General features: G+C 41.0%; 2 protein-coding genes and 2 pseudogenes across 2 annotated transcripts; all 4 read right to left on the bottom strand.

Annotated features, from left to right (window-relative positions):
• Window positions 1-350: 350 nt before the first annotated feature.
• Window positions 351-1,295, bottom strand: LOC146700887 (olfactory receptor 8G17-like). Its single transcript, XM_085471443.1, has one exon. It carries the CDS (start codon window positions 1,293-1,295, stop codon window positions 351-353), a length of 945 nt encoding a protein of 314 aa, XP_085327569.1.
• A 5,604-nt stretch (window positions 1,296-6,899) lies between these two features.
• Window positions 6,900-7,827, bottom strand: LOC146700886 (olfactory receptor 8G17-like; annotated as a pseudogene).
• Window positions 7,828-11,199: 3,372 nt separating this feature from the next.
• LOC146700885 (olfactory receptor 8G17-like) lies at window positions 11,200-12,144 on the bottom strand. The gene has a single exon (XM_085471441.1). It carries the CDS (start codon window positions 12,142-12,144, stop codon window positions 11,200-11,202), a length of 945 nt encoding a protein of 314 aa, XP_085327567.1.
• A 197-nt stretch (window positions 12,145-12,341) lies between these two features.
• LOC146700884 (olfactory receptor 4F5-like) lies at window positions 12,342-13,651 on the bottom strand (annotated as a pseudogene).
• Window positions 13,652-14,578: the final 927 nt, after the last annotated feature.

Here is a 14,578-nt window from a genome sequence, read left to right as displayed (position 1 = left end):
CATTATGTTCTTCTTAAATACTAATTATGTATTTAGCTCCAATAAAACTGCACAGTCCTTGTGTCTGTGTTTAACAAAGGCTTACCAGCAGATAGCGAATATTTGCTTTTGTCTTTAACGTCATCTAATGTAAATTAAACTTCATGAATGAGACAAAACCACAGATTGGCTTAAGCTTTTATTTTACACAAACATACACACATTTTGAAATGCTGACTAAAGTTTTATACATTAGTTTCTTACAGCAGCAAAAACATTAACTTCCATCTAATTATGATTAAAATAGCTGTCAGAGATGATCTCCCTTTAGATGTTGAATTTCTATAAAAACAAACAGAAACACATTCTGTTTATGATGCCAAAACCTTCTTGGATACACAAAACTTCAAAAGGGCTTTTTGTAGGTCTTTGGACTGCACACCATAAATAATGGGGTTCAGACTGCCTGGAACCATATAACACAGAAGAGCAGAGATTTTTCTGTACTCTGAGTACTGAGGGAAGCGATGCAGAGTAATAAGTGCCATTCCACTAAGTGTCAAAATCAGATAAACAACCAGATGAGTGCTGCAGGTCTTCAACGCTTTACTGTTCAAAGACTTGTTCTTACTGGTCAGACAAACCACTGCAATGCTTGTATAGGAAAGAACTATTGCCCCTATAGAGCCCACATAAAGAGCCACAGTGAAAGTGATACCATAGATGTTGTTAATGACCACACTTTCACAGGAAAGTTTAAACAATGAGGCATTGTCACAGTAGGGGTTTGTGATCAAAGTCCTGCATCGACTCAGTCGTGTGGTCAGACCTAGAAGAATCCCGACCAAAACAAAGGCCACTCCCCAGGCACAAACTGTCAGCTTGATCATCATTTTGTTGGTCATTATGGAAACATAGTGAAAAGGATTACAAATGGCCACATATCTGTCATAGGCCATAATCATGAGAACAGTGTGACTTGTGGTTCCAACCAAGTGCGCAATGTAGGCCTGAACAACACATTGATAATAACTAATGAGGCGCTCAGATGGAGGTCTCATAAGGTCTATAAGCAAACGGGGCACCACGATAGAGTTTACAAGAATATCAGTCAATGGCAAGTTGCAAAAAAGGAGATACATGGGCTGGTGAAGATTCTTGTTCATGACAATCAAAATAGTAATGCCCACATTTATAATCATTATAAACAGGTAGGAGAAAAACAAGAAAAGAAAGGCGGGGTAGAGAGAATCCTTTGAAGTGTTTAAGCCCTCTAACTGGAGGATGTAGCTGTTGTAGGTGTAGTTCTCCATCATCCTGAAAGAACGTTATTTTACACTTACAGATCTTATGAGATAGTAAGTCCATATGATCTTATCAGAAACAATAAAAGTTACAGGAGGAACTTTATAGTAGTGAAAACAATGAGGCTGAGTTATAGAAAAGCTGATGTAAAGCTGTTGGTAGACTAATACATCAACGCACAGCTTGTTTGCCACTGTTCTCCGCTGTCTTATAGGCACAGACTCCCAGAGGGTGTCCACATTGCCTCAGATTTTGAATGATGTAATTGCAATGATAATAAGATCAAAGGTGCTTTGTTCGTGAAAACTCAAGGCAATTCCTTTGTTATCAGGGCCCTTACCAAATAATCCTCCAAGAGAAAGCACACAACACCCACAAATGACCAAAATAGTAGGAACAAGCATTTTACCATTTCAATTCATTCAGATATCTTTTATTTTGACAAGGAATTTCTTTCCATCTTTTCCTTATAATACACGCAGATAGTAGGGGTGCAACGCTACACAAAATTCACGGTTCGGTTCGATTCTTTGGTGTCACGGTTCGATATTTTTTCGATACAAAAAAAATGTTCATGCCTTTTTAATTTGTCATTTATTAAAATTATAAATATATATTTTAACTCAAAAGTACAGTTTTTAAATTTAATGTTGCTGAAACAACAAAGTAACAAAATAATAAATCTATCTGATGGAGGAATCACTCATCTTTGGAAAAGAGTTTATTACAGAGAAATGTCTCTTTACAAAATAAAAGCTATACTATACGCTTCTTCTGGGCTATATTCTCAGCAGCATATTAAACATATCAGGTCCCCATAAGGAGAATCCTGTGCTAACGGCTGTCTAAACGACTCGGGTAAAGTTTGTAGCCTGCTTGTTGTTTTTGTCTGCTTCCACTTGTCTTTGCACTAGGATGCTGTCGGAGTAAATGTGCAGTCATATTCGTTGTGTTCCCACTAGAGCTGTCAGCGTTAATCTGAAATGACGTTAACGCCACAACACGGCAAATCTCCGTTAACAAGCTAACACGGATCGCCCCGTGCATGGGGCTGGACGGCCAACACGTTAACGAGCTAACTGCGCTAACGCACTAGTTCCCACCCATGTAATTGAGCATTACGTGGCACATCCGACATACTGTTTTACTTTTGTCCATGACGCGCTTACCTTCAGGGTCATACCGTCACATGGAAACCAAAATAGTTCCAAACGCCAGAATGAGGGTGGGGGAGGTTCAATTTGCCATGTTGCAACGAGAGCTTAACTTCTGTCTCGTTAGCTTGCCCTGCGCTCAGTGAATCTGCGTTCGACTACTCCGCCTAGGCTGCACTGTCGAGCGCAGATCACTGAGCGCTCAACACAGACAGCATCGTCAGAAGGAAAGTTGATAAAATAAATTAAAAATTTTGTATTGTTCGATACATATGCGTACCGAACCGAAAGCACTGTATCGAATGGTTCAATATCGATACGAGTATCGTTGCACCCCTAGCATATAGAGTGCAAAAAGCAGTGCTTCAGAAGCAGTTTCAGCAGTGTTGCATTACTCCCTTTTATTTTAGCAATCTGGTACTGACAGAAATGTAATGACTTTAATTCATATTAATAGAATTGGAGAAGTAAATTTGTAATACTGACAACGGATCGAGTTGGCAAAGATCTCATTTATTAAGCCAGGTTTGTCACGGTGGTGGACGGACTCAGGCACAGACTGAGGTATCATGGTTCAACAACACTTTATTAATAACTCCAGTGCGCTATGTACACATGAAGGGGGGGTGGAGAGAAACACCAGGGTCCCAGGGATAAATAGGCCGGGGAAACACACTTCTTCACACTTGCTCCGCTCCTTGTCCAAACACTCCTCACACGAGCAACCCACTCACACTCACGGAGTCAAAACGGGCGGGTCCAAATAAACCTATAAACATAGACGAGGGTAAGTCGGCGGCAAGCACGGGAACAACTGATTCACAATGAAGCCAGGCAATACTGATGAGGGTTACTCAATATTCCAGCAACGAATAGCTCAGAGCCCCAGCCTTAAGAAGAGCCAGGGATCAACTGCAATTCACTCGAGATCAGCTGCAGGTGCGTGGGCCAAGGGCAGGAGCCCAATCAGAGCTCCGCCCAGGCAGACAGGTAGGAGAGAGAGAGGGAGAGAGAGAAAAACAACAAAAACTTGTGGCCACACTGGGCTGGCCAGGGAGGCACAGGGACCATGACAGTACCCCCCCCCCCCCCTCAACGGGAGCCTCCCGGCGACCCACCAGGCTTACCCGGGTGCAGGCGGTGGAAGTCCCGGAGCAGACCCCTATCCACGATAGCCGACCGGGGCACCCAGGAACGTTCCTCTAGCCCGTAGCCCTCCCAGTCAACCAGGTACTGAAATCCCCGACCCCGGCGCCGGGAGTCCATGATGCACGAGACGGTGTAAACCAGCTGGCCATCCACGAGCCGGGGGGGCGGCGGGGGCCTGCAACGAGGGCATACCGGGCTGGAGACCACTGGCTTGACCTGAGAGACATGGAATACATCATGAACATGCATATTGCGTGGCAGTGCCAATCAGACGGATGCAGGGTTGATTATAGCACTGATTTCAAACGGGCCGATGAAGTTGGGGGAGAGTTTTTTAGATTCGGCACGTAAGGGCATGAATCGAGTGGAGAGCCATACCTTCTGCCCCACCACATATTCAGGGGCGGCTGTCCGGTGGCGATCTGCGAGTGCTTTATTGCGTTCCTTCATCCGGAGTAAAGCCGCCTGAGTGGCCCGCCAGGCCCTGCGACACATGCGGAGGTGATGTCGGACAGATGGAACAGTATGCTCACCTTCAACCATGGGAACCATGGGTTGGTATCCCAGAGACGCCTTGAAGGGTGACACGCCGGTAGCAGAGGATGTGTGACTGTTGTGAGCATACTCCATCCATGGCGGAAGGATGGAAGCCAGAGGAGAGGCTGACCTTGGCTCCTATGGCAGAGCAGAACTCCTTCCACACCCATGACGCGAACTGAGGGCCCCGTCCGAGACAATGTCCTCAGGGATGCCATGGAGCCGCAAAACATGTGTGGTGAGGAGTCGAGCAGTCTCCAAGGCTGTAGGGAGCTTAGGAAGCGCAATGAAATGAGCAGCTTTGGAGAAACGGTCAACAATGGTCAATATTGTAGTGTTACCTGCAGATGGTGGCAGACCAGTGACGAAATCCAGAGAGATGTGGGACCAGGGTCGGCTGGGTGTGGAGAGTGGCTGCAGACGTCCAGACGGGTGTTGATTGGAGTGCTTATTTTGAGCACAAGTGGTGCAGGCGGTTACGTACTCCCGTGAGTCTTTAACCCTTTAAGACCTACCATAGAACCAAGTCCACCAGAGCTTATATTATATTTTTACATGCTGTAGTGCCATTTTTGGGAGCATTTCAAGTTGCTATACATCAATACAACAATTATAGCCCAGATTTTAATGATATGTATTCATTAAGTGCATAGTAATTACATAAATTGCAAAAAAGTGCAATAAACTACAAAAAAATTGAAAATCGTTTTTGCTTTTTTAACATATATTTCTAGTTAGAGAAATTTAAGAGGCTTATCCCTCAAAACTGTAAATACAAAAAAGTTGCACAAAATAGTTTCCTACCACAGGAAATTTATTTTGAGTGTCTTCATAGTTTTATTTTTGAAATACACCAATTTTTATATACTGCAGGAAAAACTAAAATAAATATTATACTGCAAATTTGCAAAAACTATTTCCAGCAGTGCAATATGAGTCCTAAGCATCCCAGAAAAGACACAGAAAGTCACAAAGTCAAATATAACTTTTAAAAACACCAGTATAGGCCCTGAGTCCCTGATGGTAAAAACAAACTACATTTCCGCGAAAATGACGTCACTTCCGGTTTCGGGCAGGTAATGGCGGACATGCAAAAGTTCGCGCTGACGTCTATTCCAACGTAGGAAGTGTTATGAACAGCTGGAAGAATCGGCAAAAGCGTGTTTCTGGAATATTATGTTTTTGTTGCTGCAAGCGCTTTTTATGCAGTTTTTGCAAAGCTATATGTGGAAGGAAACTGTGACATAGGACAAGCTGATGGCATAAGATGTAAGTACAACTCCTCCGGTTTCATATGCAAAACAAATTATTGCGCTAGCTTACGTGGTTGCAGAGCTACCAGGATTTAAAAATAGTTATGCAAAACAGAGCGTGCCCGCTCCGACCGGCTCATAAGGGTTAATGAGGGCGGGCCACCAGAAATACCTGCGCAGGAATGCAGTGGTGCGGTTAACTCCTGGATGGCAGGAAAAACGGGCTGTGTGAGCCCACTGGAGCACTCGGGACCGGACAGCCGCCGGAACGAAGAGTCGATCAGGGGGGCCCGTGCCAGGATCAGGGTCGGTTTCTTGTGCCTCCCGGACGAGCTCTTCGATCTCCCACGTAACGGCTCCAATAATACAGGAAGCAGGCAGAACAGATCCAGGGTCGGACTTCTCTCCGACTGGAGCGAATTGCCAGGAAAGAGCGTCTGGTTTAACGTTTCGGGAGCCTGGCCTGTAAGTGATGGTGAAATTAAACCGGGTGAAAAACAAAGCCCACCTGGCCTGCCATGAGTTGAGCCATTTCGCCGAGCGGATGTATTCAAGGTTTTTATGATCAGTCCATACAATAAACGGCTGTGTGGCCCCCTCCAGCCAGTGTCTCCACTGCTCCAGAGCCAGCTTCACGGCCAGAAGTTCGCAGTCTCCGATGTCATAATTCTTCTCGGCTAGGGAAAGACGACGAGAGAAAAAGGCACAGGGGTGGAGCTTGCCCTCGAACTGTTGAGAGAGCACGGCCCCTACGCCAGTCTCTGATGCATCCACCTCCACGATGAACTTCAGGGAGAGGTCTGGCTGGCGAAGGATTGGGGCGGTGGCGAACTGTTCCTTGAGGCAAGAGAAGACTTCCTGAGCCAGCCGGTCCCATTGGAATGGCACCTTGGGTGACGTTAACCTAGTGAGAGGCAGAGCAACTTTACTAAAATCCCCGATGAAACGTCTGTAGAAGTTAGCAAACCCCAGAAGGCGCTGAAGCTGCCGGCGATCGGGTGGTTTGGGCCAGTCCAACACTGCCTGAACTTTTGCCGGGTCAGGTTTCAAATCCCCTCTGGTGATGATGTAGCCCACAAATGCCACTGAATCCATGTGGAAGTCGCATTTCTCTCCTTTAACAAAGAGCCTATTTTCCAGTAGACACTGCAGGATCTGCCTTACATGGACCTTATGTTCCGCTTTAGATTTGGAGAAGACGAGAATCTCATCTAAGTAGACAAAAGCACATCGGTTAATAAAGTCTCTGAGAACATCATTAACAAGAGCCTGGAACACGGCTGGGGCGTTGGTCAGGCCGAACGGCATCACAAGGTACTCGAAATGGCCCAGGTGAGTATTGAAGGCCGTTTTCCACTCATCCCCTTCACGGATTCTCACCAGATGGTAGGCGTTGCGCAAGTCCAACGTACTGAAGATCGTGGCGCCCTGGTTAAAATCAGGTTACAATCTCTGCACACTGTCAGTTTAAAAAACATTAATATGTCACTTCAAACTGTTCAAATAACCCTGAAAATTGTCTTTAAAATAATGGCAAAACCTTCTTTAACTTAACATTTGATATATCTCTTTGGATTGCATACCATAAATGATGGGATTGAGGCTTCCAGGGATGATGTGATACAGGACAGCAACAATTTTTCTGCTCCCTTAGTACTCAGGAAAGCGATGCAGAGTGATTATGGACATACCACTGAACAAAAAAATCAGATATACAACCAGGTGAGTGCAGCAGGTCTTCAAGGCTTTATTGTTCAAGGACTTGTTCTTAGTGGTTAGACACACCACAGTAATCTTAGTATAGGTAAGAACCATGCTACCGATAGAACCTGTGAACAAAAGCACAGTGAAAGTGAGGCCATAGACATTGTTAATGAACACATCCTCACAGGACAGGTTAAACAGTGCAGCATTGTCACAATAGGGGCTTTTGATCAGAGTTCTGCATCGGCCCGGTCTCAAGGTCAGACCAAGCAGAATCCCAACCAAAACAAAGGCCACCCCCCAGGCAGAAACTGTCAGCTTCATCAACATCTTATTTGTCATTACTGCAGCATAACGCAGAGGATTACAGATGGCTACATATCTGTCAAAGGCCATTATCATAAGCACTGTGTGAGCTGTGGTACTAAACATTTGTGTGGTGAAAGCTTGGACCACACATTCATAATAACTGATGAGGCGCTCAGACGGAGGCCTCAACATGTCTACAAGCAAACGAGGGATCATGATAGAGTTTCCAAATAAATCATTAATGGACAGATTACAAAAAAGGATATACATGGGCTGGTGAAGACTCTTGTCAACAAAAACCAAAACAGCAATGCCCACATTTGCAACAATTAGAAACAAGTAGGAGAAAAAAGAAAAAGAAACATAGCATATGTGGCTTCCTGTGGGACATTTAAACCCTCCAGCTGTATTGTGAAGATGTTGTTTGTATTTTGCATGGACCTGAAAGAACAAGACAATTTCAAAGGCATTTCAAAAGCAATCCAGTAACTATCTAAAATCACATTTTGGGTTGTCTAGACCAGAGATGGGCAGTAACGCTTTACTAGTAACGCTTTACTAGTAACGCTTTACTGGTAACGCGTTACTGTAATCTGATTACTTTTTTCAAGTAACGAGTAAAGTAAGGGATTACTATTGCAAAAACGGTAATTAGATTACTGTTACTTTCCCGTAGGAACGCTGCGTTACTGCGTTACTAAAACCGGGATTTTTTTGCGAGAATGTCTCACGACAGTGGCGTAAGCGAGTGCGCCGTTCTCACAACAGCTGTGTGCAGATCAACAATGGATCACATATCGATTGTGTATGAGCGTGCAGCGTTTAAAGCGTGGAAGTACTGACCTTACTTTGAGTTTGATTCCATAAAAAGTGACAAAAACATTAGCATCCATCGTGCGTGGGAAGAAAACTTCTTTTTACAGCGAAAAAAAAACCCTAAACTTCCAAGCAAGCACCGAGTAGCTACGACGTAATGCGCAACTGACCGCGGCACACCTGCACCAAGGTAAACCTCCGCCTACTGCAGTCCTGCTTTACAGGTGAAAATAGAGCAACAGGACCGCTGAGTCTTTGACTTTATTTATTTTCTGCTGTGTTTTACTTGCATCTATTTGAAAGACTGAGTGTAAACAAAAAAAATATTTTATTTTATGTGCTGGAATGTGCAGAAAATAGGTTTAAATGTTAAACTAATTTATTCAAGTCAGAGAATGTTGCATATAATTAAATTTTTGCTTGATGCATAAAGTTAAAAGATTAAAACTGATAAAAACAAGTTTTAAAAGGAGACTTTTCCATTTGATTACATTTTGTATGATGGATTATGCAGAAAAAGTAGAATTGGGCTGAAAGATCTATCACTTTATCACCTCTAAATCGTGTTTTTAAAAAGTAACTAAGTAACTAAGTAATTAATTACTTTTGAAAATAAGTAATCAGTAAAGTAACGGGATTACTTTTTTGGGGAACTGATTACTTTTTTCAAGTAACTTGACCAACACTGGTCTAGACCAAAATACTAAATTTAGCTCCACAAGGGACTGATATCCACTTACGAGAACATTACACTGCCTCTGTTTTATCAAAATTTAAAACAAATTTCTTCATATGTGGCTCTCGTTTTTCTTAGAAACAAAAATTGGGTAAAAAAAAATCTGGTAATTCTTTGTTTTTACATTCATTGGGTTCCAATCAGCCCAAATATCAAAGAGAAATTAAAAATGCATGCCGTGGAAGAGTTCAGGTCTTAGGAGGTTAACCCAGTTAAGAATAAGAAAACATTTCCGAGCTAACAGCAATATTTTATCACATAATTTACGCTGTGAGTAAGTTAATGTTAATTCTTTTGAAGGTAAACCAAGAATAAAATATCCAGGGTCCTTTTGGATCCAATTCTTAAAGATATTACTCAGATCTTGAGATATAGAACTCCAAAATCTTTTAATTAGTTTGCATTGCCAAAAGTAATAGGAAAAGGTACAAGTTTCTTTTTGACATTTGATACAGACACATCAGGTGTAATCTTATGCAGGCATTAGGAGTTAGGCGGTGTCAAATTTTTTTATTGGGTCTCTTGCAAACAGTTGCAAGTAAAAGTAGATCTAGCTATGTTTCCACTCCTCCTCCACATATTGATTATTAAGATCTCTCTCCCATTTATGAATAGCACTCAATGTGCTGCTACTATGAGTATATAGTAAAGAATAAAAGGCAGAAATAAAATGAGTTCTGTCTTTTTGTTTAATAAGAAAAGTCTCCAAATCTTCATATATAGCTGTTTCTGCAGATTGTGAAATTTCAGAATTAACAAAATGACAAACATGGAGAAAGCCCAAAAAAATTGTCTCTAGGAATATTAAAATTTGAATCCAGTTGCTGAAAGTTCATCAGTGTGTTGTTTAAATACAAATCACCCTTAGCCTGTTGTTATGCCACATATCAAACAGACTTCGAGACATTCCTAGAACAAAGTCTTTGTTTCTCAATAAAGGAGTCAAAAAAATCTTCTCTGCCCAACCTTTTGTGCATTTCCCTCCAAAACCTTATTGTATTATAAATAACTGGGTTATTGTTAATCTCTGTTTGTAATTTCTTTTTGTCACAGACAACTAGGCCCCAAAGTGAAGAAGGTGAAGCAGACCAAGAGTAAAAAAAAAAAGACTGAACTTTATACCCTTTGTGTTCTGAACATGCACGAAAGGTCTGACAGATGGCAGGGTCATTGTATTTTAGCATAAAAATCATACTCTTTAAAAACATTTTCCTTTTAGTTAACATGAGAGAATGAGTAACTATTGATGTACTTTATGCAGTAACTTTATGAATTTAAAGAAAACAATCTTAATGGGGGTTTTTTTACCTCACAAATGAAATGCATTTGGAAATCAACAACTCAAATTTTACTGTACAAGAATCTCACTTAAGATTATCACAATGACATGCCTAATGCCAAATTGCCTTATTATAATGGATTGGTTTTATATAGCACTTTTCAGGGCACCCAAAGCGCTTTACAATTCGACTAATTTCCACTATTCATTCACTCTCGCATTCACACACTTATTATTATTCTTTCAGTTTAGGTTCAGTTTCTTACATATACAATACTGAACCAAAATGGTGATATGTGCTGATTTTGTGAACTGTTCCTAATTCACTGTTCCAGTCTGATTTGCCAACATATGCACAGTAGTAAGAACAAAATTGGCTAGTGTGCATGTGTCATAAATGTGAGGGATTTGGAGTATTGTTTTAATTCAGCTGTATTTTAAGCGGCCTGTTTAAGTTCATATAAACATCTCAATCAGATTTAAGTCCAGAGATTGTCTTTTTTGGTTTTAAATGAAAGCTACGGTATAAGTAAGAATACTAAAAATTACTTCCATGCAAAGGTATTCTCTTGGCCATTACTCTGATTCATTACATCGGTATAACCGGGTGTTATTGCTGGTTTCATACCATTATGTTCTTCTTAAATACTAATTATGTATTTAGCTCCAATAAAACTGCACAGTCCTTGTGTCTGTGTTTAACAAAGGCTTACCAGCAGATAGCGAACATTTGCTTTTGTCTTTAACGTCATCTAATGTAAATTAAACTTCATGAATGAGACAAAACCACAGATTGGCTTAAGCTTTTATTTTACACAAACATACACACATTTTGAAATGCTGACTAAAGTTTTATACATTCGTTTCTTACAGCAGCAAAAACATTAACTTCCATCTAATTATGATTAAAATAGCTGTCAGAGATGATCTCCCTTTAGATGTTGAATTTCTATAAAAACAAACAGAAACACATTCTGTTTATGATGCCAAAACCTTCTTGGATACACAAAACTTCAAAAGGGCTTTTTGTAGGTCTTTGGACTGCACACCATAAATAATGGGGTTCAGACTGCCTGGAAAAATAGGAAACAAAACAGCAAAGATTTTTCTGTACTCTGAGTACTGAGGGAAGCGATGCAGAGTAATACGTGTCATTCCACTAAGTGTCATAATCAGATAAACAACCAGATGAGTGCTGCAGGTCTTCAACGCTTTACTGTTCAAAGACTTGTTCTTACTGGTCAGACAAACCACTGCAATGCTTGTATAGGAAAGAACTATTGCCCCTATAGAGCCCACATAAAGAGCCACAGTGAAAGTGATACCATAGATGTTGTTAATGACCACACTTTCACAGGAAAGTTTAAACAATGAGGCATTGTCACAGTAGGGGTTTGTGATCAAAGTCCTGCATCGACTCAGTCGTGTGGTCAGACCTAGAAGAATCCCGACCAAAACAAAGGCCACTCCCCAGGCACAAACTGTCAGCTTGATCATCATTTTGTTGGTCATTATGGAAACATAGTGAAAAGGATTACAAATGGCCACATATCTGTCATAGGCCATAATCATGAGAACAGTGTGACTTGTGGTTCCAACCAAGTGCGCAATGTAGGCCTGAACAACACACTGATTATAACTAATGAGGCGCTCAGATGGAGGTCTCATAAGGTCTATAAGCAAACGGGGCACCACGATAGAGTTTGCAAGAATATCAGTCAATGGCAAGTTGCAAAAAAGGAGATACATGGGCTGGTGAAGATTCTTGTTCATGACAATCAAAATAGTAATGCCCACATTTATAATCATTATAAACAGGTAGGAGAAAAACAAGAAAAGAAAGGCGGGGTAGAGAGAATCCTTTGAAGTGTTTAAGCCCTCTAACTGGAGGATGTAGCTGTTGTAGGTGTAGTTCTCCATCATCCTGAAAGAACGTTATTTTACACTTACAGATCTTATGAGATAGTAAGTCCATATGATCTTATCAGAAACAATAAAAGTTACAGGAGGAACTTTATAGTAGTGAAAACAATGAGGCTGAGTTATAGAAAAGCTGATGTAAAGCTGTTGGTAGACTAATACATCAACGCACAGCTTGTTTGCCACTGTTCTCCGCTGTCTTATAGGCACAGACTCCCAGAGGGTGTCCACATTGCCTCAGATTTTGAATGATGTAATTGCAATGATAATAAGATCAGGGACTTGTTCTTAGTGGTTAGACACACCACAGTAATCTTAGTATAGGTAAGAACCATGCTACCAATAGAACCTGTGAACAAAAGCACAGTGAAAGTGAGGCCATAGACATTGTTAATGAACACATCCTCAAAGGACAGGTTAAACAGTGCAGTGTTAGGTTTTGTATTGTTTATTGTCATTTATGCTTAGAAATATCTACTTATATATGCTTAGACTTTTATAATTAGTTGTAGATTGGTAGAGGTTTGATCCTTAATAGTCTGCAAACTTTGTGTGCATTCCAGAGCACTCTGGAATGCACACAAAGTTTGCATTGGAGAGGTCGTACCTTGTCTTATTGTTTTATGGTAGGATAAACGTGTCTATATCTGTTTTAGGCTAAGTGCCTTTTGTTTAGATGAACTGCTGGACTTCCAGACCAATGTAAATAGCTGACCTGACTGGATACCTCCCTGGACTTTTTTAGGGGGGGGGGGGGGGGGGGGCAGGAAACAATGTTTAAAACAATAACAATAATTATATTTATATTTATAACAAGGTGCAATAATAATTAATGTGCAATAATAACAGTGTGCGATACACATGCACTGATTCTTCTTTTTTATACTAAGTTAATATACTGTGTTGTGTTGTTTGTTGCGTTGTGATGTGTCATATCGTGTCGTGTTGTGTTATATGTAGTGCCGACGTAGGACAGTTTTCCAATTTCATTGTACTACCGTACTATGTATGACTGTGCAATGACAATAAAGAGTTATCTTATCATTGTCACAATAGGGGCTTTTGATCAGTGTTCTGCATTGGCCCGGTCTCAAGGTCAGACCGAGCAGAATCCCAACCAAAACAAAGGCCACCCCCCAGGCAGAAACTGTCAGCTTCATCAACATCTTATTTGTCATTACTGCAGCATAACATAGAGGATTACAGATGGCTACATATCTGTCAAAGGCCATTATCATAAGCACTGTGTGAGCTGTGGTACTAAACATATGTGTGGTGAAAGCTTGGACCACACATTCATAATAACTGATGAGGCGCTCAGACGGAGGCCTCAACATGTCTACAAGCAAACGAGGGATCGTGATAGAGTTTCCAAATAAATCATTAATGGACAGATTACAAAAAAGGATATACATGGGCTGGTGAAGACTCTTGTCAACAAAAACCAAAACAGCAATGCCCACATTTGCAACAATTAGAAACAAGTAGGAGAAAAAAGAAAAAGAAACATAGCATATGTGGCTTCCTGTGGGACATTTAAACCCTCCAGCTGTATTGTGAAGATGTTGTTTGTATTTTGCATGGACCTGAAAGAACAAGACAATTTCAAAGGCATTTCAAAAGCAATCCAGTAACTATCTAAAATCACATTTTGGGTTGTCTAGACCAGAGATGGGCAGTAACGCTTTACTAGTAACGCTTTACTGGTAACGCGTTACTGTAATCTGATTACTTTTTTCAAGTAACGAGTAAAGTAAGGGATTACTATTGCAAAAACGGTAATTAGATTACTGTTACTTTCCCCTAGGAACGCTGCGTTACTGCGTTACTAAAACCGTGATTTTTTTTGCGAGAATGTCTCACGACAGTGGCGTAAGCGAGTGCGCCGTTCTGACAACACCTGTGTGCAGATCAACAATGGATCACATATCGATTGTGTATGAGCGTGAAGCGTTTAAAGCGTGGAAGTACTGACCTTACTTTGAGTTTAATTCCATAAAAAGTGACAAAAACATTAGCGTCCATCGTGCGTGGGAAGAAAACTTTTTACAGCGAAAAAACCCCTAAACTTCCAAGCAAGCACCGAGTAGCTACGACGTAATGGGAAACTCACAGAGAAACTCGCGGATTCTTCCACTGACCGCGGCACACCTGCACCAAGGTAAACCTCCGCCTACTGCAGTCCTGCTTTACAGGTGAAAATAGAGCAAAAGGACCGCTTAGTCTTTGACTTTATTTATTTTCTGCTGTGTTTTACTTGCATCTATTTGAAAGACTGAGTGTAAACACAAAACAAATTTTATTTTATGTGCTGGAATGTGCAGAAAATAGGTTTAAATCTTAAACTAATTTATTCAAGTCAGAGAATGATGCATATAATTAAATTTTTGCTTGATGCATAAAGTTAAAAGATTAAAACTAATAAAACAAGTTTTAA

This window comes from Copadichromis virginalis, linkage group LG10 (assembly GCF_057382275.1).
Source record: "Copadichromis virginalis isolate Kocher_CV1m ecotype Utaka linkage group LG10, C_Virginalis_male_GT1.1, whole genome shotgun sequence".
Lineage (NCBI taxonomy): Eukaryota > Metazoa > Chordata > Actinopteri > Cichliformes > Cichlidae > Copadichromis > Copadichromis virginalis.
The sequence above is the reverse complement of the archived record's forward strand: the minus strand, read 5'-3'. Positions and strand labels throughout refer to the sequence as shown.

Bases quoted from the DNA above. Each gene is read 5' to 3' on its own strand.
- LOC146700887 (XM_085471443.1), bottom strand. From the start codon at position 1,295: ATGATGGAGAACTACACCTACAACAGCTACATCCTCCAGTTAGAGGGC.
- LOC146700885 (XM_085471441.1), bottom strand. From the start codon at position 12,144: ATGATGGAGAACTACACCTACAACAGCTACATCCTCCAGTTAGAGGGC.